This window comes from Salvelinus fontinalis, chromosome 24 (genome assembly GCF_029448725.1).
Source record: "Salvelinus fontinalis isolate EN_2023a chromosome 24, ASM2944872v1, whole genome shotgun sequence".
In the NCBI taxonomy this organism is placed as follows: domain Eukaryota; kingdom Metazoa; phylum Chordata; class Actinopteri; order Salmoniformes; family Salmonidae; genus Salvelinus; species Salvelinus fontinalis.
This window is the reverse complement of record NC_074688.1, coordinates 25,078,302-25,100,230: the sequence shown is the minus strand read 5'-3', so window position 1 is coordinate 25,100,230 and position 21,929 is coordinate 25,078,302. Positions and strand designations below refer to the sequence as shown.

Genomic DNA, 21,929 nt, shown 5'->3' with positions numbered 1-21,929 from the left:
TGAGGTTTGTTGTTTTGTATTTTGTAGTGTTTTCTTGTTATTTACATTAAACATGTACAATTACCAATCCGCATCTTGGTCCGATCCATGCTCCTCCTCGTCTGAGGAGGAGAACGACATTGACAACCGTTACACAAACATTTTTTTGATATACTCAAAGGACCATTATTAGCTTGTTTTAATCACTCCTATATAAATGAGAGATTATCAGACACGCAACAAGAAGGTGTGATATCATTATTACTGAAACAGGACCCAAGTGGTATATATAAAGATCCAGTCCATTTAAAAAATTGGAGACCTCTTACACTTCAGTGTTGTGATGCAAAAGTCCTAGCAAAATGCTTGGCGCATAGAATTAAAAAAAAACAATATACCAAGTATTACCAGATAGAATTGATCAATATACAGTAGCAATATGTACCTATATGTTATTATTATTATAGTTTCTCAGTACTCTACTGCAGGGGTTCCTCAACTTTTTCACTCAGGCCCCCCCTTCCAGCATTGTGGGAAATCCCACTCCCGCATTTGCACTCGCGTCACATCTATTTCTATGGGCACGTTCCATGCCCAGAGCCAGGGAGCTTTGGAACGTTTTCATCAAACTTTAAAATCCTTGCTTCGTGCATATTGTACGGAACTGTCTGCCGACTGGGAGGAGGGGTTACCTTGGCTGTTACTAGCTGCTCGTGAAGTAGTGCAGGAAAGCACAGGGTTTAGCCCAAATGACTTAGTGTTTGGCCATAAGGTGCGTGGGCCTTTAGCAGTGTTGCAGGATGGTTGTTTGCCTGAGGAACCACCTCGGAACCTTATTGACTATGTAAATGGCTTTAGGTTGAAGTTGTATAGGGCTGGTGAACTAGCGAAAGAAAAACTAAAATGTTCTCAACGGAAAATGAAACTGAAATATGACAGACAGGCTGAGCTGCGTGAGTTTAGTCCCGGTGATCGGGTACTTGCTCTTCTGCCTCTTGTAAGTTCACCTTTTCAGGCAAAATACTGTGGTCCTTTCACTGTGTTGCGTAAAGTGTCAGATTTGAACTATCTTATTGAAACCCCTAGTCATAGGAAGTCCTCTAAATTATGCCATGTGAACCTGTTAAAATGTTATCACTCCCGTGATCTAAGCAAAGTTGAAGGCACTCCAGCAGTGAGGTCAGTGTTGACTGCTGCCCCAGTCCCTGCATCTTGTGGCTTTAATTTGGTGGAGGGGGGAGAAGAGGAAGTTAAAGTTTCAGATGAGGTCTTACAAGGACGGTTGAAAAACTCTCAGACTTTGCAAAACCTTGGGGTTTTGGTAGATCATTTAGACTCTGAGAAACGTGATGAATTGGTAGCTCTTATTAGAAACTACCCTGTTTTGTTTTCTGACACTTCATCACAAACCCACTTAATTGAACATGATATAGACATCGGAGATGCTAAGCCTATCAAACACAGATTTTATCGTGTATCTGAGGAGAAGAGACTAAAACTGGAAACAGAGATGCAGTCTATGTTGGACACAGGTATTGATTTGGCAAAATGTGAGTTTGCCAAAGCTACAGTCACATACCTAGGCAAGGTTGTTGGTCAGGGATTTGTCTGTCCTGTAGAAGCCAAGGTTCAGGCTGTGAAGCAGTTCCCACAGCCCTCTACAAAGAAAGAACTGATGCGCTTCCTGGAAATGGCGGGGTACTACCGTGCTTTTTGTAAAAACTTTTCGGTAGTAGTGTCCCCACTGACCAATCTGTTGAAGGCCAAGGCTGAATTTATCTGGTCCACCCAGTGTCAAGAGGCATTTGATGCAGTTAAGACTCTTTTGTGTTTGGCACCTGTGTTGGCAGCACCAAATTTTGGGAAACCTTTCAAATTGCAGGTAGACGCCAGTCAAATCGGTGCTGGGGCTGTGCTTCTCCAGGAGAATGACAACAAGGTTGAGTGTCCAGTCAGTTTCTTCTCCCGGAAATTTAATAAGTATCAGAAAAACTATTCTGTAATTGAAAAGGAGGCTTTAGGTCTCATTTGGGCTTTACAGCACTTCGAGGTCTATGTTGGTTCTGGTTTGACCCCTTTAACTGTGTTCACTGACCACAACCCACTTGTTTTTCTGAGGTCCCTGCAAAATCCCAACCAGCGCCTGATGCGTTGGGCTTTGTTCTTGCAACCATTCAACCTTGATATTAGGCACATTAGTGGTAAGGATAATATCATTGCTGATGCTCTGTCCCGTGCTCCTTTAACCTAGCTTGTATCTTTTCTCTGCTGACCCCTACGGGCTGTCTGCGCCTCTTTCCTCTTAAATTGCTCCTCAGGTACCAAGGCTGCTGAGTTTGAGGGGCGGACAGTCAGCTGGGGGACACGGGGCTACTGCTAGGAGCCGGGATTGGTATTTTTTTTTTTGTTTATTTGGTTTTTGGGGAAATCTGAATTATTTTGAATATGTTGGAGGAAGTTGGGTTGAGGGTGGGACCCTCATTTTAAGGAGGGGGGTGTCACGGCTCCTCCTCTGCCGTGCAGGGGGTGGTTCCTCCTGCAGGCAGAGGAGGGTCGTTAGTGATTGGAGCCACCTGGGCTCAGGGTATAAAACTGCTTACTAATCACCTCTCTCTTGCTCTCTCTCTCTCTCTGCTCCTCCAGGTATGCTCATGATTTGTTTGTTCCTTTTTAGTTTTGCATAGTTTCCACTCAGTCATGTTCACACACACATATTCATGCACCCATGCACTTTACATACACCTTACATTATGATACATCCACACCTCATTCCTGTTTCTTAGTTTAAGTTAATAGTTTGTTTAATAATAAAGAACACTTTTAAATTGGCCTATACCTGTTGTTCGTGTCCCCTCATTTTTGTCACAGGCTATGAGCCGGCTTGTGACAATATACAGTAGCAATATGTACCTATATGTTATTATTATTATAGTTTCTCAGTACTCTACTGCAGGGGTTCCTCAACTTTTTCACTCAGGCCCCCCCTTCCAGCATTGTGGGAAATCCCACTCCCGCACTTGCACTCGCGTCACATCTATTTCTATGGGCACAAGCACTGTTCATGACACAAACTGTTCACACCCCTCTTGTTGGTGGAGAGAACATTTGCAGGTTTAAAGTTTATTTTCTGCAATTCTACACACTTTGTCATAGGGTGCAGAGAAGATTTTGCTGTTTTAAAGCAAATTTTCTTGCAATTCTATACATGTCTAATGTGTATTCATGTGATATTTGAATGACTCAAACATTACCACAGATCTATAGGCAAAAGAACCTAGCAAAAAAAACTTTATCTGACATGGGCTAGTTGATCTGGACATTTCTGACAAGTTATAAATAGCTCTCTAAGGTATACAATGACTGACATGACAAGAGAAAACTGATGATGCACTACTCGAAATTGCACCTTTGGCATTCTACTATCACAACTTTCAAGAGTGAGTTTAAAGCCGGACCCTGCGCAACCCACAGTTTGGGAACCACTGCTCTACTGTACTGACATCTGAACAGATACTTTTACATGTACACTTATCCATCTCTGTTTCCAGATCCTGAAGCAAAATAACACTCGTCTGGAAAACCGCACTCAACTGGTCACCATGTGTCACATGGGCCCCAAGGTCTTCATCAACTGTGCTGGTTTCATCAAGATTGACACAGCTTCACTTGGAGACAGGTCGGTCTCAGAACATTGGGCATGGTCATTCATGCAATACTGCAGAAAATTCCTGAGACTAAAAACCATATTTTGATTTTAAAATTAACTCATAATAGTAACATTCACTACTACTTTTATTGACATCATCACACAGCCAATTCACTAAATAGTGTCTTTCCCTACCTGCAGTACGGACTCCTATATTGAGGTTCTGGACGGATCGCGGGTGCACCCAGAGACCTACGAGTGGGCCAGGAAGATGGCCGTGGATGCCCTGGAGTACGATGAGTCAGCGGAGGACGCCAACCCGGCCGGAGCACTGGAGGAGATCCTGGAAAACCCGGAGCGGCTCAAAGACCTAGACTTGGACGCCTTTGCTGAGGAGCTGGAAAGACAGGTCAGTGTGGGAGATGTCGACTGCATCCCAGAAGTAGTGCACTATATAGGGAATAGGGTGCCATTTGGAACACATCCGTTGTCCTACTCTGGGTGGTTATGAAGAGCTTGCATCCTCTTCCTGATCTGAGGACATTGTAGTGTTCACTGTTTGAGACTCTCTGTGTCCACAGGGCTATGGTAACAAGGGCATCACCCTGTATGACATCCGTGCTGAGCTGAGCTGCAGGTACAAAGACCTGAGGTCCACCTACAGAGGACCTAACACAGAGGAGATCTTCAACCTGCTCACCAAGGAGACACCAGAGACCTTTTACATCGGTACGTAATGTTCCTTCTCAACCAGGGCCTTATTGATATCTCTTTCAAAATGATGGGTTAACACGCACACTACCATGCTTTTTTGGTGCAGGGAGTCACAGCCCCAATGTGGACATAGTAGAAAACATGTATAACTCCCTTATTGGTATCTCAACACTGTTTTCATGGTCTCGGTCTGTCTGTCTTCGTGGCTCTTTAGGTAAACTGATCACCAGTGTGGTGACAGGCATTGCTCACCGCCGCCCCCAGGGTGAGAGTTATGACCAGGCCATAAGGAATGATGAGACAGGTCTGTGGCAGTGTCCTTTCTGTCAGCAGGATAACTTCCCTGAGCTCAGCGAGGTGAGAATCTGATATGCTCCATATTCTGCTACAATCTATACTCGCACACTGTGAGTGACAGCCCATCTGAAGAGTGGTAGGTTATCGGGTTATAAGTTCCTAGATTATTGTTATTTGTTGCTATAGTTTTATTGACCACAGCTGTCTTTTTGATCAACAAAGTCTGACATAGCCTCTGTTTTCTTTGGCAGGTGTGGAATCATTTTGACAGTGGCTCCTGCCCTGGCCAAGCTATTGGGGTCCGCTGTCGCATGGACAACGGAGTCACCGGCTTTATCCCAACCAAGTTCCTCAGTGACAAAGTGGTCAAGCACCCTGAAGAAAGGGTTAAGGTATTACTGTAGTTTCCCCCAAAATACCTCTCGATTTCAGTATAACTAACAGTCAATTACCAAAGTCATAACACTTTATAAAAGTCATATAACACTAACTTGAACCTGCTGTAGGTGGGCATGACAGTGCACTGCAGGATCATGAAGATTGACATTGAGAAGCTCAGTGTGGATCTGACCTGTCGGACGTCAGACCTGTCGGATAAGAACAATGAGTGGAAGCTTCCCAAGGACACCTACTACGACTTTGACACTGAGACAGAGGATGTGAAGCAGGAGGAGGAGGCCAAGAAGAAACAGCAGAGAACAAGTGTGAACCTGTCTGAGATCTTACTGTACAACTCTAGATGGAGAACATAGCTGGAATTGATAAATGGATAAAATTACATTATTGATTCATCTTTTATTATTGGTTGATTTTAGTAATGGTTGTAAGAGTAGATTTTAGGCTAGTTTCCGGGACACAGATTAAGCCTAGTCCTGGAATAAGAAGCATGGTCATTGGAAATGTTCAATTTAAAGTGTTTTTTAGTCCAGGACTAGGCTACATCTGTGTCTGGGAAACCAGACCTAATAATATCATACCAAACGCTAAAATACATTTTTCCACTCCCTGTAGCCTACATCAAGAGGGTGATAGCCCACCCATCGTTCCATAACATCAACTTCAAGCAGGCAGAGAAGATGATGGAGTCCATGGACCAGGGAGATGTGATCATCAGGCCCAGCAGTAAGGGAGAGAACCACCTGACTGTTACTTGGAAGGTTGCTGATGGCATCTACCAGCACATTGACGTACGAGAGGAGGGCAAGGAGAACGCCTTCAGCCTGGGACATACCCTGTGGATCAACACTGAGGTCAGCTCCATTCACAGGCTTCTTCATTATGAAGCAGTATATGCCTGTATGAATATAGTTATGTGCGTCCCTATATAATCCACATAAGTAGTGCACTATGTAGGGAATAGGGCGCCATTTGGCATGAAACCAATGTGTTTCACTAGGTTGTTTGACCTTTTTCTCAGGAATTTGAAGATCTGGATGAAATCACAGCCAGATACGTTCAACCAATGGCTGCGTTTGCTCGCGATCTACTTGGTCACAAGTATTTTCAAGAATGCAATGGTGGAGACCGAAAGGTAGGAACAATGATATACTTTCTTTCAATTCACAGTATCATTGTGTATGAATGTGTATTTATGTGTGTATAAGTCTATCTGCCAGTGTGTGTGTGTGTGTGTGTGTGTGTGTGTGTGTGTGTGTGTGTGTGTGTGTGTGTGTGTGTGTGTGTGTGTGTGTGTGTGTGTGTGTGTGTTTGAGAGAGAGAGAATAAGAGTTTCAAAGAGACAGATGAGATAGAAACCTTTTCAATTCTCTTCGATTGATCATCAGCTGCCATCCCTGTTTTTTGAATTGCAGAAAATGGAGGAGGTCTTGGTGAAAAGCAAGAAGGAAAAGCCTACATTCATCCCCTACTATGTGTCTGCCTGTAGAGAGCTGCCAGGGAAGTTTCTGCTCGGTTACCAGCCCCGCGGAAAACCAAGGTTACCTCAGGACTGCCAACCACACTAGCCGCTGCCTTTGTCATTCAAATAAACACCCATTCATACAATGCATGAATTTGCATAGATATAGAAATGCTGGAGATGTACTTGGCTTCATTTTCTTTCATGTGCAATTGACACCCTAAAGAAAAAAGCTCTCGTGTTGGAAATGGAACTGCCTCACCCCCAAAACCCAAACACAGAATGTGTGTCAGTACAGTAGGGGAAGCATAAAGCACCTTTTTGTCTCTGCCGCTGTTGCCTGCCAAGAGAAAGAGTGATTATTGGTGCTTGTTTATAGACATGAAAGGACATAAACATTAACCCTTATTTACTTCTCTCTCACTCGCTCAGGAGGGTTTGTCACATGTATCCACAGTAATCATCACTGTTCAGTGAACTTTCATAAAGTACAATACTGTGGTGTTGTAATGTCACATAATGTACTGCCATTGTTATATTGTCATAATCAGAATGGCATGACTTTTCTCTGGCATGCAGGGTTGAGTTTGTGACTGTCACGCCTGAGGGGTTCAGATACAGAGGCCAGATTTTTCCCACAGTCAATGGACTCTTCCGCTGGTTCAAAGACCATTTCCAGGAGCCAGTGGCAGGTCAGAGCCTATACAGAATGCCACACAATGAAACCTACAGTCCAGGGTAATAATGAATCACTTCTGTTATCTGATATTTGGTATTTCTCCTACAGGGATTACTCCCAGCAGTAGCAGTAGAACACGAACCCCAGCCTCTGTCAATGCCACGCCAGCCAATATTAACATTGCAGGTCAGTTTAGTGCTGGGACGATACCAGTATCGCCATATTTTTTCCATGGCAAAAAGGAAAACACGAAGCAGATTAAACTCTTTGGTTATTTAAAAAGCTGCTGTATGTAGAATATTGTGTGCTATAGCTTGGTAAAAAATGAAAACATGTGACTCTGGATGACAACATAATTATGTTTGTTTCCAGCATTAGGGCTGTTTTCCTAAAGAAGTTAAATCTGCGTTGTGCTTTGTTTCCTTGCCACGATACTAACGAGTATCGTGATACTGGTATTGTCCCGGCCCTATGTCAGTTATTGTGTATACTCACTCCCCAGTATTTCTATGGCTATGATATACTGTATGTTACCTCAATTGGTTTTTAACATTTCATACATCCTAAGGTTGAAATCGTCAGCATTTTAAGGACTTTTAAGAAACAGTTTCTCTGTTTAATCTTCTCCTAATGTATAAAGTTGTATGTGTTATGTATGCCCTGTGTGTCTGTCACTCAGATCTGACTCGTGCAGTGAACGCCCTCCCTCAGAACATGACCTCTCAGATGTTCAGTGCCATTGCCGCGGTAACGGGCCAGGGCCAGAACCCCAACACCACACCTGCCGGATGGGCATCCAGCCAGTACGGCTATACTGGTGGCAGCAGCGGCGGAGGGGGGAGCAGCAGCGCCTATCATGTACGTTTGGAATACACAGACGCTTACTGTATATCTGAATGTCACAATCACAAAAACGTTGGACTTTCATCTCTATCAGTTTTTCATATTTCTGTTCAACATGAGCCCTTCTTTTTTCTGTCCCAGGTGTTTGCCACACCAGCTCAGCAGCCCATTGCTACTCCCCTTCTGACGCCCAGCTATTCATACACCACCCCCACCCCCAGCCAGCAGCAGACTATCACCACGCCCCAGTACCCCAGCAGCACTCCCCAGTCCTCACACGGATCACACGGACATGGACACCGCCCTTCCTCCTCCACACCATCATCAACATCCTCCTCCCGCCACCACAGGACACCAACACCAAAGTAAGTCACCTCTCAAAACTAGCTCTTAGACAGAATTATCCAATAGAGAAACTATGGGTCATTCAAATTGAGAGATTATGATCCATGTATGTAGCTGCGTACTTACAGAAGTTTCCAATGGCAGATAACTTACCTCTAATTGTTCAGGAAGCATACAACTGCTACATTGCGAGTGAGTAAGTAAATAGTGAGTTATCTTCTCTCCCTGCTCCCAACCCTCAGGGCAACTTCCCACACAGCGGTGGACTGGGGAAAGATGGCCGAGCAGTGGCTCCAGGAGAAAGAGGCAGAGCGCAAAAAGACGAGGCCCAGAATGACCCCACGACCTTCTCCCAGCCCCATGATCGAGAGCACTCCCATGTCCCTCGCTGGAGACGCCACACCACTGCTGGATGAGATGGATCGCTAGGTCCAGAGTAGACTTTCCTTCTCCTGATCCCACTGTTACTCACCCCTACTGTACTGTATATGAACTGGACTCATTATATATTACTGCATACACTTCACTGCTTCAGTTGGTCACATTGAAGGATAAGATGATGGTGACCAACATGGATGACTGAATTGCACGTGGAGAATGTATTTGATAACAGTGGTTTGTTTCAAATTCACCTAAAGAAGATGGTTGGAAACGTTGATTATCACTTCTTTGGTAGCACTGTTTCTCGCTTGCAATTTTAGTGGAATGTACTGGAAACAATGAAAACTGCATGCCTTGTTTAAACCAGGTTTTAAGCGTATTAACTTCAAATGCATGTGATGCAACAAAAACCAATGAAAACTATTTCTTTCTGAATCACACCTGAGGTTACTGTAACATATGCTATATGAATATTAACTATCTCTCAGTAGGGGTTTGAAAGGCAATTTGTAGTACCATGTATATTATATCTATACCATTTTATCTTTGTCACATGAGTCTTAGGCCATTTTAATCACTTGTAAGTTTCTGGATTCATATCCAGTTGCTGCTTGGTGTATTGCCTGAGAGCTGACTAGGTATAGGTTTTAGCCTACATTAGCTATACAGGCTTCATGTCTACTCTGAGTGTAACACAATGAAGAACATTGACAGTATTACTTGGAAGTGTTGAACAGAATAAGTATAGGACCTCAAGCACTTTTACTAACTGTATTTTTTTTTTTACTTTGAATGTTTTTAGTATTTTTAAATGCATTGCCAACTGAAACATGTTGTGGTCTGTGCATACTGTGCTACATCAGCATATTCACATTACAGCTACTGTCCTGTAATATACAGTACACTTAAATGTTATCCTCTGTCAATGTATTTAACCCATATGAATGTATTTTAAACATTATCAAATTCACTTCCTGTAGTTGAATTCAACTCATGTAAGAACAGTGTCAGTTATTTTTAGTATTCATCATGTTCTCATGTAATCCACAAACAAAATGAGTCCATAACAAATAAGAGATCTATCAGTGCCACCCTGCAGTACTAATTAAAGCTGTATGTTAGCATTGTTGAATGCCTTTCCTTCATAAAAATGTCAAATACAGAAGACTCTTGTTTCTTTGCCAACTGCGAACAATTGTTCCTCAAGTAGTCAGACCATACAAAATACAATATGATTCCGTTCAAAAGACTATTGAAAAACACTGTCATGCAGCTGATTTAATATAATGTGGTATGAGGTTAGAACACTCTGTTCCCCCCAAACTGAGCTGGTCTGAATGCTTGGGTCTAGTCCCAGTCTGGAACACCATCAGTAGCATGAAAGTCCTCTTTGTTATTAAGCTTTGAATACCAGTCACTGCTTACTGAAGTGTCCAACTGTTTTACTAAACTCAGCAAAAAAAGAAACGTCCTCTTTCTCTCAACTGTGTTTATTTTCAGCAAACTTAACATGTGTAAATATTTGTATGAACATAAGATTCAACAACTGAGACAAACTGAACAAGTCCCACAGAAATGGAATAATGTGTCCCTGAACAAAAGCGGGGGGGGTCAAAATAAAAAGCAAGTCAGTATCTGGTGTGGCCACCAACTGCATTAAGTACTGCAGTGCATCTCCTCCTCATGGCCTGCACCAGATTTGTCAGTTCTTGCTGTGAGATGTTACCCCACTCTTCCACCAAGGCGCCTGCAAATCCTGTAACTCGTCGCCAAACCCACTGGCTACAGGTTATCTACTAGTCTCTGCTAGGTAAAGCCCCGCCTTATCTCAGCTCACTGGTCACCATAGCAGCACCCACCCGTAACACGCGCTCCAGCAGGTATATCTCACTGGTCTCCCCCAAAGCCAATTCCTCCTTTGTTCGTCTTTCCTTCCAGTTCTCTGCTGCCAATGACTGGAACGAACTGCAAAAATCTCTGAAGCTGGAGACTCATATCACCCACACCCTGCTTTAAGCACCAGCTGTCAGAGCAGCTCACAGATCACTGCACCTGTACATAGCCCATCTGTAAACATCCCATCTATCTATCTACCTCATCCCCATACAGTATTTATTTATTTATCTTGCTCCTTTGCACCCCAGTATCTCTACTTGCACATTCATATTCTGCACATCTACCATCCCAGTGTTTAATTGCTATATTGTAATTACTTTGCCATCATGGCCTATTTATTGCCTTAACTCCCTTATCTTACCTCATTTGCACTCACTGTATATAGACTTTTTGTTTTCTTTTGTTCTACTGTATTATTGACTATGTTTTGTTTATTCCATGTGTAACTCTGTGTTGTTGTATGTGTCGAATTGCTATGCTTTATCTTGGCCAGGTCGCAGTTGCAAATGAGAACTTGTTCTCAACTAGCCTACCTGGTTAAATAAAGGTTAAATTAAAAAGTTAAATTTAAAAAATTGTAGTGTGTAAGAATCAGCTTAGGGATTTGAGCCTCAGTGTTACAGGGTCTTACAGCCCTCATTTAGGTGGGGAGAATAGAGTTCATAGTGAGCACGTAATCCTTTTTTAGGAATGTGACCCCTTTCATCACAATGCCTTATATTGCATTGGAAGAGACTAGAGGTCCAAAGTCCCACACAGAACAAAGGAAATAGTATTTAAACCTGGAAGAAGGCTCAGCTTTCTTGGCTTGGAGCCTGTCTGTGTATATAATATTGCAAGAATTGTTTGCAGAAAAGTAAAAGTAAGCCGTTTACGAGTAAGCAGATGAAATGGAGAACTCCCTGAACTTGGAATTCTCTAATTTCTTCCGTATTAAATATTCCCTGCTGTGTCTTGGGTGTACAGTACATGCCTACATGCACAAAAAATGAATGTGTTATTAATGAAATCATCACTTTTAGAATTCATTGCACTCAATATATGCTTCTTTCCAATATTTTATTAATCATTGGTGTTTAAATGCACATACTATAATACAAAACAGTATCCTGATTCTTCATTCACTTGTTTCAATTCCTGTTGAATAGTGGCACAAATGTTGATTTTACAAAACATACACAAGATGACGACTAACACATAATACACATACGTTTGAGTCTGCATAGCAGGTTTTTCTGATAGTCAAGAGCCAGACTAGTCATCTAGGACATAATTTCACTCTCATTCTATACTAGCAACATTGTTAGTATGAGTCTCATTGTGGTAGTTTTCTCCTTTTCTTTCTACCTAGTCTCTCTGTTTTCTGGACAGTGGATTTTATTGGACTTATAGTGTGTGTGCTGGTCTGCACAGGGAAGAGGGCCTGTTCTCTGTAGTTCTCAGATTCCTGTAGATTGAACTCTCCTACTTCGTCAACTTTGAAATAGATTTCTGACGCTGAGGGTGTCAGACTTGTACCTGTTATTATTTCTTCAAGTTCAGTTTCATTGTCATTATGGATTGGAACCTTATCCTTGACAACAGTGGGTATGGTCACTTTTTTACTTTTCTTTCTACCCTCCCTCTCTTTTGATCCTTGTCTTCTCCCAGTCATAACAGGGTCGCTGGTTGTTGTGGTGAGAAGTCCCTTTTCTCTGTGACTCTCTATGCTCTGTGAAGCTAGCATCTCAGCCTGCTCTGCAGCGACTACAGTGGTGGTTCTGGGGATGTTCAGTACAACAGTGCTGTCAGTAGTGACTGTATGAAGGGCATCTTCAGTGGGATTCTGAAGAGATGTGCCCTCAGCCAAAAGAGTTGATATGGCTTTTCTCCTCATCTTTCTTCCCTCCCTCTCTTTCAGTCTGTGCCTTTTGGTCTCACTCAAAGTTGAGCCTACCGTCGTAGTAGTATTGAACCCCTTCTCATTGTGACTTTCTGGTCTGTGCGACACTGGCTGCCCTGCAACGCTAACAGTAGTGATGGTGGCGGCGGCTGGAGCACTTGATCTTGAAGTGATCACTACTGAGAGCACCTTTTCAGTAGGGTTTCGGAAAGTATCCCCCACCATGGGAAGAGTGGGAGTGATTTTCCTCCATTTATTTATTTTCTCTCTCTCTTTTGACCTGTGCCTTTTGCTTTTGATAAAAGTCACAATGGGGGTGCCGGCAATAGCCGTAACATGTCCCTTTTCACTGTGGTTCTCTAACTTTTGTTGCGCAGGCTGATCTGCAGAGATTATGGCAGTGCTGGTAGGGACGGTCGGGGTGCCAGAGCTCTCTGTTGTGGTTGTTGGGAGGTCCTGTTTAATGGCGGTATGGCGTGCAACTCCTTTAGGGGTGACAGTTGGCGTTATGTTGCTCTGTTTTTTCCTCCCTTCCCCCTTTCTTGACCTCTGCCTTTTGGTTTTCTGTGTGGTCACAATGGGTGTGCTGGTGGTTGCAGAAAGAGATGTTTCTGTGTGATCCTTCAGAGCCGGAGTTTCCAGCATTGTCTGCTCCTTCTTGACAGCAGTGGCTGAGGTGACAGAGGCATCTGCAGCACTTTCTTCATCTATACGTGGTTCATCTCTCATGACATCATTAAAAAGCTCCTCTTTCCCTCCACAATCTTTTTCACCATCACTGAAACTGTTGACATTTCTGTTCAACTGGTCAACATTCCCAGGCTCATTTACAAAGTTACTCTTATCGACAACTTCCTCTGCTTTGGTAGGACTAACTTGGTAGGACTCATCTGCTCCTTTTGAGACTGAGTCGATTTTCTGCTTCCTCTTTCTCCCTTTTCTTTTCCTCTTCTTGTTATTTTTCTTATTTTTCCCTGCAGTGTTCTTCCTCTTCTTCTTCTCTGAGGTTTGTGTCTCTCCTTTGGTGTTGTCTGTAGCCGAGCCCTGAGAGGTGGAGACGGTGGCCAGAAATTTGATGAAGTCCTCAGCGACTGTGACCATGTTCCTGAGGGAGGGCTCCTCAGGGCCAGTGGTCTGGGAGCCAGAAACAGTGGACTGTGTTGTGCCTTCAGGATTGTCCTGCTCTGTGCCTGTTTCCTTTGTCTCTTTCTGAGGAGCCACGGTCAGCACGTCAATAACGTCAATACCTCCGAAATCATACGGGATGGACTCTCTAGGCACTGCAACTGGGAGCTTGTCATATTTTTTACACCTTTGGATAAGAGAGATGGAGAGAGGTTTAAAATATGCTCCCTGTAGTGTACTATAAAGCCACAAAAAATGCTTGGATTGTTAATTCTTGTTCGATTTTTTTTTATTATTTGTATTGTATTTGCAAGACATTCTAGTTCACTGTCGATGCTAGTAACATAAGCATTTTGCTGCACCTGCCACAACATGTGCATTATTAGAACTTACAGTAAATACTGTACTTACACACCATACCATTGGCGCTCCACACATTGCTCTTCATATATGAACTGGAAACAGGGCACCTCAATGACATTGAAGAAAGCTTGGCCAACCACCCTGGAGGAAGTGTCATTGACTTTCCTCAGACACTCCTTCAACCTGCACAGATAGTGTGACAAAGAGAAAATTAGCCACTCCTGGTTACTGTAGCCTATCTGGATGGTTTGACAGGCAGTAGTACATCATATAATTGGTTTGAGCCTCTGACTATCTAAGATAATTACTCAAGTGTATGAAGTAGTTTATTTATTTATTATTTTTAGATTATTTAAACGAAGGGATCAAAGGCATTGCATTTTGCTCATAACATTCTATTTTTTAAACAAAAAAAAGGCGTTTCAACTATAATGTAGGCAACTCACGCATTATCGCAGTCACAGTGACTAAGGGGATGCCACTTGAAATTGGTGTAGCCGTATTTTGAGGAAAACGCATGGATGACGTAGGGGCAGTGGTCATGAACGCGGCAACAACTATCAGTCGCCGCGAACTCTCCTGCAAACGTCGAATGTATATTAAAAGATAACAACAAACCAACATGCACCGAAATCAGGGAAACAGTTGAATGGCTAAATGTGGTCATAATAGTTCATAATGCATCTAAAATGCAGAATAACATCAAACTTTACGCAATTACACAACCTACCCAAATGGTCGTAAGTATCAGCCATGTTGCCAGCTCCACACCACAGGGTTCCAGGATAAGTGAATCCTCGCTTGGATCTCCGTATGTCCTGCTTGTCATACTCGTGGACGGAATTCTCTCTCGTCTCCTTCGGTGTCTGTGCTGTTGGTGCGGCTATCCTCTCCGTGGTGACCGTCGTGCACTTTGATGTCCTCTGGAAAGCTTGACAGTTGTATTTGGCTTCTGTCATGGCTGCAAAACTCAACTCCATATATTCTGGGTTGGTTATCTGGTGCTTCAGTCCCAATCTGCACACATGCATGAATGACTTCACCTGCATCTGGTTGATGGTTACTGAGCAGTCCACCAGTTTACCCGACGTGTCATGCACAGAGAGCACTTCCTCAATTCCGTCTGACACTTGGTAAAGACAATTTCCCCCAATGCCTGACATTTTGGCACAGAATGTGCTATTGAGCATGAAAAACACATCTTTACTCTGTTTCTCTGCATCTAGGGAATAATTTGGGAATTCTCCCTTGACAAAGTTTCTGTCCAGATAAGACAGAAAGAAAAAAAATACCGACCACATTACTTCAGATGGCACTTTCAGCACCACGCGCACTAAGACAGTACCACTACTTTCCCGTGTTCTCGCCAAAACCGGCTTTATAGCGACATTTCTAGTGGTGCGATTATTAATTCGATGACTGACAATAATGGGAGGGGTCTGACACATACAATTAACCCCTTCAGTGGCCGATTACACACTTTCCATTGATTCAACAGAATCCATTGATATTGTAAATCCGGGCTAATTTCAGAATGTGCGCAAACTGTTGCTTAAACATAAAAACACGACTATTCTACAATTACTAGCAGTTCAACATGAAAATAATAAGCCTACCTGTGCCTGAATTTTGTTAAATTCAAATGAGACAATAACTGCAGGAAAGTCTATAGACAACAAGGCACGTTTGTGTGCGTTTTTATCTTTTACACGCATTCTATTTATGTATAGGCGAATAATCAAAGACAGCAGACCCGACACGGTTAATAGGATGCTGTGTAGTACTGCTGGCAGCCTAGGCTACTCTGCCGTGGGTTGACCGCAAGTTACCTCCCCGTCCCCCTTTTCACCAAAAATCGAGATTTAGCTTTGGTGACGCTGCAAGCAAGGAGGAGGTTCTTCTCGCGCTTCCCATGGAAACAAGGATGGCGTGATTCTTCCAACCCAATAGATTGGACATCTTTTAGATTCCACAAAAGGCATTGGTGGTGACCTAAATTAGAATGTTGGAACAAACGTCTTTCTTTGTCTAGAATGGAAAGGTTTGCAAAGCTCGCACGCAATCCGCGCTCTCTCAGCAGCATGTCTGAGCAAACTGGGTTTAATTAATGTTCTTTCAGAGGTTGAAACCTACTACCGATGGAGGATGGAGAGTTGAGGTTGAGGTCATGTCAGAGGGTGCACTACTTTACCCAAGCCAAGCGTAAATACTGCCCTGGTGTCGAATGGGGTAATTTACTTGGACTGGCACTGCATGGGGGCACGGGCAGGTAATTCCTCTGTTAAAGTAGCTAGCAATATCATGGAACTCATTTGACAAAAACGGACTATGCATTTTTAATATTGCCATCCATATACTGCTTTGGCAACATTTTTAGGTTTTATGGACTATTAAATATTTCACCCAATTGGCTAGGTCTGCATGTGCAGTCACTAGTCCAGACAAAAATCGGCGGTGAGTTCTAATCAGGCAACTGTTTTGTCACAAGGCAGGACTTACAATGAGCTTTCTGGAGAGGCGTAGGTATTTTGTATTTGTAGTATGATCTAAAATAAGGACGCGCGACAACGAAGTTCTAGCTCCCGCCTGTTTATTAACCTAACCCTCGCATGTCATACATGGGTACCGATACCCTCAAGGGACATCCTACTACATCTTCCCCTCTCCGATGAACAAGAACTCAACATGCATAACCACTGAAGCATAACTGAAATGCAATTTGGAAAGCAGTATTGTAAGAAATTGTAATAGATACTGGAAACTAGTAATAACAACATTTCAACATAAGCCATCTTTTATACAAAATACACATACTCCTCCTCTCTCTTGGACATATGCTGGACTCATTAAGACAACAACCACAGACACACACAACTCCCCTCCCCCATGACAACCACAGACACACACAACTCAAGGTTGGAGCACAAAACAAAGAACTATCTCAGGAACCAATGGAACGTTGACACCAGGCCTGATCAGGACTACCCAAGACCCAGATCGACCAATCGGAAGGCCAGACTACAAGATTCAACCTACTTTGCTTGTTGTCTATATAACCTGTACAAACTTTTTAGACTGTCTCTTTTCCTGACGATTCCATACGAATCAGACAGAAAGAGCCGTGCTGCACCATTTTACTAAGATATCTTTACATGTGATTAAACGGCCTTATTATAAAATTATCCACCTCGTCCTATGTCTCCACTTGTTCTCCTGTCTCCAGTAAACGTTTTATCAACAGTATTATTCTCTAACATGCTACTTCCCATCCTGAAACAGTATGAAAGCATTAAATCACACAGTATGAACATTAACTTAGGTACAGTCTCTTTTTGCTGGGTATGGTCCCCAACAGTATGTTTTCTCTTCACGTAACATAGTCTTTCAGCCACTCTGGTGGCTTCACATCCCTTTTTTGGGCACGCTTGTGGCTCTGTGAGCATTCTCTCTCCTTCACCCTCTTTTTGTGCATTTTCTGTGGCCTCAGTCTGTGTGGCTGGTAGATCTGGAAGAGCTCTGAGGTGTGTTTTGTTCCTTCGTACCTCTTCTGAGCCTGTGTCCACCACATAGGAGCGTGGGGCATCCGCTTTCCTCAGCACTATTGCTGGTGTCTTTGAGTTTGTAATCCACACACATTGACCTTCGGTCAGCTCTGGCCTCTCCTTAGCATGGTGTCTCCGATTAAAGTATCCAGTTTGCGTTTGTTTCAGCCGTTTGTCCCTCTCAGCGAAGGCCTTCCTGTTAGGCCATCGGGGTTTAAGCTGAGCCGGCGAGACAGGCAATGGGGAACGCAGCCTCCTGCCCATCAGGAGCTCGGCAGGCGACGGCCCATGATGCAGTGGTGTAACTCTGTAAGCTAACAGAGCCCTGTATGGATCCGTGTTCTTTTTCAGCAGTCCTTTGACTGTTTTCACAGCTCCCTCTGCCTCACCATTACTCTGTGCATGGTAGGGGCTACTGGTCACATGTGTGAAGTCATATTCTGCAGCAAAAGCAGAAAAGGAGCTTGCAGAGAACTGGGGAGGGTTATCTGTAACCAGGACCTCAGCGACCCCTTGCCTGGAAAAAATTGACTTTAATCCATTGATAACACCAGCTGATGTGGTTATGGGTGTCTTTGCTATTTCAATGTATCTTGAGTAGTAATCTACCACTAGCAGATAAGTGTTATTTTTTCCAATAGAACATATCTGCCCCTATCTTTTGCCATGGCCGTTTTGGCATCTCTGTTGCCATCATTGGCTCCAGATGACAAGGTTGACATTTTGTACAGACCTCACACTGGGCCACCAATCTGAGTACTCAGACCAAGCCACCACACTGTTGAGCCCTCAGTCAGCCTTTGGTTATCCCCATCTGTCCATCATGCACTCTGTCTAGCATTTCTGGTTGTAGAGTCTCTGGGATAACTATCCGTTGTCCTTTCATGAGAAGGTCTCCATTACAGTGGAAGTCACTTTGGTGCACCCAATAGGGCTTCAGTAGCTGAGGCAGTTTCTCCTGCCTGGGCCATCCCCTTTTGCACTGCTGCACTATCTGTTGGCAGATGTGGTCTCATTGTTGCTCCTCTGCAATCTGCTGCAGTTTGGTCTGAGATGCAGGTAGACTGTCCCTTATTGCATTAATGGACACCTGTACCTCATCCTCTAGACATTGCTCCTCCTCTGATAATGGACATTTAATTGGGGCCCTGGAGAGTGCATCTGCTGTGATCAGTGCCTTCTCTGGCACATACCACATCTTGTAGGTGAAACTCAGTAATCTGAGGCGGAAGCGCAGAACTCTGGGAGGCAAGTCGTCGGATTGTTAGAAGGCGGAGAGAAATTATGCAAAATCACCTGAGGCAACATTCGACTTAATCTTGGAAAAGCCCCTGGGTTAATTGAATGCTCATTACTACAAGGATTAAGTGGGTGGAAAACAATAATAATTCAGTTCTCCAGATAGCTTGTTTCCATTGGTGTTATATTTTGACCTTGATAAAAATCTGCCTATATGCTGGTAATCCGTTTGGATAGCCTTGGGACCCTTCCATAGCCTATATAACACAGCCTTTATAAACACTTTTAATAGGCAAATAGTTACAGTTGGTATTATCAGAATAATAGTTTTAATATAAAGTGACAATAATAAATTTATAAAATGAAATTATTCACACTAATACGCACACATTGAATTACAAAATGCTGACACTGTTATTGTCACGTTCCTGACCTGTTTTCTGGTGTTTTTTATGTGTGTGATGGTCAGGGCGTGAGTTTTGGGTGGGCAGTCTATGTTTTCCGTTTCTATGTTGGTTTTGGGTTGCCTGGTATGGCTCTTGATTAGAGGCAGGTGTTTTGCGTTTTCCTCTAATTGAGAGTCATATTAAGGTAGGGTGTTCTCACTGTTTGTTTGTGGGTGATTGTCACTGTGTCTGTGTTTGTTACACCACATGGTACTGTCTCGTCTCGTTCGTTCGGTCGTTCCTGTTTATGTGTTCCTCGTTTCATGTAAGTTCATAGTTTAGGTCTGTCTAGTTCGTTTTGTTGTTTTGTAAAATTATTCAAGTGTTCTTCGTGTGTTTAGTTTCGTCTTGTTTAATAAAGTTCATTATGTATTCACGACCCGCTGCGCCTTGGTCAACTCACTCACCGAAAGAGAGCCGTTACAGAATCACCCACCAAACCCAGATCAAGCAGCGGGTTAACGGACAGCAACGACAGCAGCAGCGCAAGGAGGAGGAATGGACTTGGGAGGATGTTTTGGACGGGAAAGGTTGCTACACATGGGAGGAGATCCTGGCTGGAAGGGATCGCCTCCCATGGGAACAGCTGGAGGCACTGAGGAGAGCAGAGGCAACCGGAGAAGGGAACCGGAGTTATGAGGGGATGCGTCTAGCACGGAAGCCCGAAAAGCCCGTGAGTACCACCCAAAAATTTATTGGGGGGGGGGGGGCTAAGAGGTAGTGGGCCGAGGGCAGGTAGGAGACCTGCCCCCACTTCCCAGGCTAACCGTGGAGAGCGGGAGTACGGGCAGACACCATGTTACGCAGTAGAGCGCACGGTGTCTCCTGTACGGGTGCATAGCCCAGTGCGGGTTATTCCACCTCCCCGCACTGGTAGGGCTAGATTGGGCATTGAGCCAAATGTCATGAGGCCGGCCCTACATATCTGGCCACCAGTACGTCTCCTTGGGCCGGCTTACATGGCACCAGCCTTACGCATGGTGTCCCCGGTTCGCCAACACAGCCCAGTGCGGGTTATTCCACCTCCCCGCACTGGACGGGCTACGGGGAGCATGCAACCAGGTAAGGTTGGGCAGGCTCAGTGCTCAAGGGAGCCAGTACGCCTACACGGTCTGGTATTTCCGGCGCTACCTCCTCGCCCCTGCCCAGTACCACCAGTGCCTACACCACGCACCAGGCTTCCAGTGCGTTTTAAGAGCCCTGTTCCTCCTCCACGCACTCTCCCTATGGTGCGTGTCTCCAGCCCAGTGCCTCCAGTTCCGGCACCACGCACTAAGCCATCTGTGCGTCTCCAGAGCCCTGTACGCACTGTTCCTTCTCCCCGCACTCGCCCTGAGGTGCGTGCCCTCAGCCCGGTACCTCCAGTTCCGGTACCACGCACCAGGCCTATAGTGCGCTTCGAGAGGTCAGTGTGCCCTGTCCCTGCTCCCCGCACTAGCCTTGAAGTGCGTGCCGTCATCCCGGTACCTCCAGTTCCGGCACCACGCACCAGGCCTACTGTGCGCCTCAGCAGGGCAGAGTCGGCCGTCTGCCCAACGCCTTCTGCACTGCCTGTCTGCCCAGCGCCGTCTGAGCCATCTGTCTGCCCAGCGCCGTCTGAGCCATCTGTCTGCCCAGCGCCGTCTGAGCCATCTGTCTGCCCAGCGCCGTCTGAGCCATCTGTCTGCCCAGCGCCGTCTGAGCCATCTGTCTGCCCAGCGCCGTCTGAGCCATCCGTCTGCCCAGCGCCTTCTGAGCCATCCGTCTGCCCAGCGCCTTCTGAGCCATCCGTCTGCCCAGCGCCTTCTGAGCCATCCGTCTGCCACGAGCCATTAGAGCCGCCCGTCAGTCAGGAGCCGCTAGAGCCGTCCGTCAGTCAGGAGCCGCCAGAGCCGCCAGCCAGTCAGGAGCCGCCAGAGCCGCCAGCCAGTCAGGAGCCGCCAGAGACGCCAGCCAGTCAGGAGCCGCCAGAGACGCCAGCCAGTCAGGAGCCGCCAGAGACGCCAGCCAGTCAGGAGCCGCCAGAGACGCCAGCCAGTCAGGAGCCGCCAGAGACGCCAGCCAGTCAGGAGCCGCCAGAGACGCCAGCCAGTCAGGAGCCGCCAGAGACGCCAGCCAGTCAGGAGCCGCCAGAGACGCCAGCCAGTCAGGAGCCGCCAGAGACGCCAGCCAGTCAGGAGCCGCCAGAGACGCCAGCCAGTCAGGAGCTGCCAGAGCTGCCCTCCGGTCATGAGCTGCCCTCCAGTCATGAGCTGCCCTCCAGTCATGAGCTGCCCTCCAGTCATGAGCTGCCCTCCAGTCATGAGCTGCCCTCCAGTCATGAGCTGCCCTACAGTCATGAGCTGCCCTACAGTCATGAGCTGCCCTACAGTCATGAGCTGCCCTACAGTCATGAGCTGCCACTCAGTCATGAGCTGCCACTCAGTCATGAGCTGCCACTCAGTCATGAGCTGCCACTCAGTCATGAGCTGCCACTCAGTCCGGAGCTGCCACTCAGCCCGGACCTGCCAGAGTCCCTCAGCCCGGACCTGCCAGAGTCCCTCAGCCCGGACCTGCCAGAGTCCCTCAGCCCGGACCTGCCAGAGTCCCTCAGCCCGGACCTGCCAGAGTCCCTCAGCCCGGACCTGCCAGAGTCCCTCAGCCCGTACCTGCCAGAGTCCCTCAGCCCGGACCTGCCAGAGTCCCTCAGCCCGGACCTGCCAGAGTCCCTCAGGC

At 45.4% G+C, this 21,929-nt stretch overlaps 2 protein-coding genes across 3 annotated transcripts in view; one reads left to right on the top strand and one right to left on the bottom strand.

Moving 5' to 3' along the window:
• Positions 1 to 9,907, top strand: part of LOC129822217 (transcription elongation factor SPT6-like) — a 42,406-nt gene extending 32,499 nt beyond the window's left edge. For both annotated transcript variants that reach the window (XM_055880305.1, XM_055880306.1), the window contains exons 24-37: positions 3,528 to 3,655; positions 3,827 to 4,034; positions 4,207 to 4,354; positions 4,554 to 4,696; positions 4,888 to 5,028; positions 5,143 to 5,338; positions 5,648 to 5,886; positions 6,054 to 6,167; positions 6,448 to 6,572; positions 7,074 to 7,186; positions 7,282 to 7,359; positions 7,853 to 8,031; positions 8,158 to 8,381; positions 8,604 to 9,907. In XM_055880305.1, the coding sequence (XP_055736280.1) occupies positions 3,528 to 3,655; positions 3,827 to 4,034; positions 4,207 to 4,354; positions 4,554 to 4,696; positions 4,888 to 5,028; positions 5,143 to 5,338; positions 5,648 to 5,886; positions 6,054 to 6,167; positions 6,448 to 6,572; positions 7,074 to 7,186; positions 7,282 to 7,359; positions 7,853 to 8,031; positions 8,158 to 8,381; positions 8,604 to 8,790 (2,223 nt within the window). In that variant the 3' untranslated portion in view covers positions 8,791 to 9,907. The remainder of the gene's footprint in view (positions 1 to 3,527; positions 3,656 to 3,826; positions 4,035 to 4,206; positions 4,355 to 4,553; positions 4,697 to 4,887; positions 5,029 to 5,142; positions 5,339 to 5,647; positions 5,887 to 6,053; positions 6,168 to 6,447; positions 6,573 to 7,073; positions 7,187 to 7,281; positions 7,360 to 7,852; positions 8,032 to 8,157; positions 8,382 to 8,603) is intronic.
• Positions 9,908 to 11,683: 1,776 nt separating this feature from the next.
• LOC129822218 (mediator of DNA damage checkpoint protein 1-like) lies at positions 11,684 to 15,821 on the bottom strand. Its single transcript, XM_055880307.1, has 4 exons — positions 14,739 to 15,821; positions 14,455 to 14,587; positions 14,057 to 14,191; positions 11,684 to 13,832 (listed from the first exon to the last, which is right to left on the bottom strand). The coding sequence occupies exons 1-4, from the start codon at positions 15,454 to 15,456 to the stop codon at positions 11,954 to 11,956; spliced, it is 2,865 nt and encodes a 954-aa protein (XP_055736282.1). The 5' UTR covers positions 15,457 to 15,821; the 3' UTR covers positions 11,684 to 11,953.
• Between the last annotated feature and the right edge of the window lie 6,108 nt (positions 15,822 to 21,929).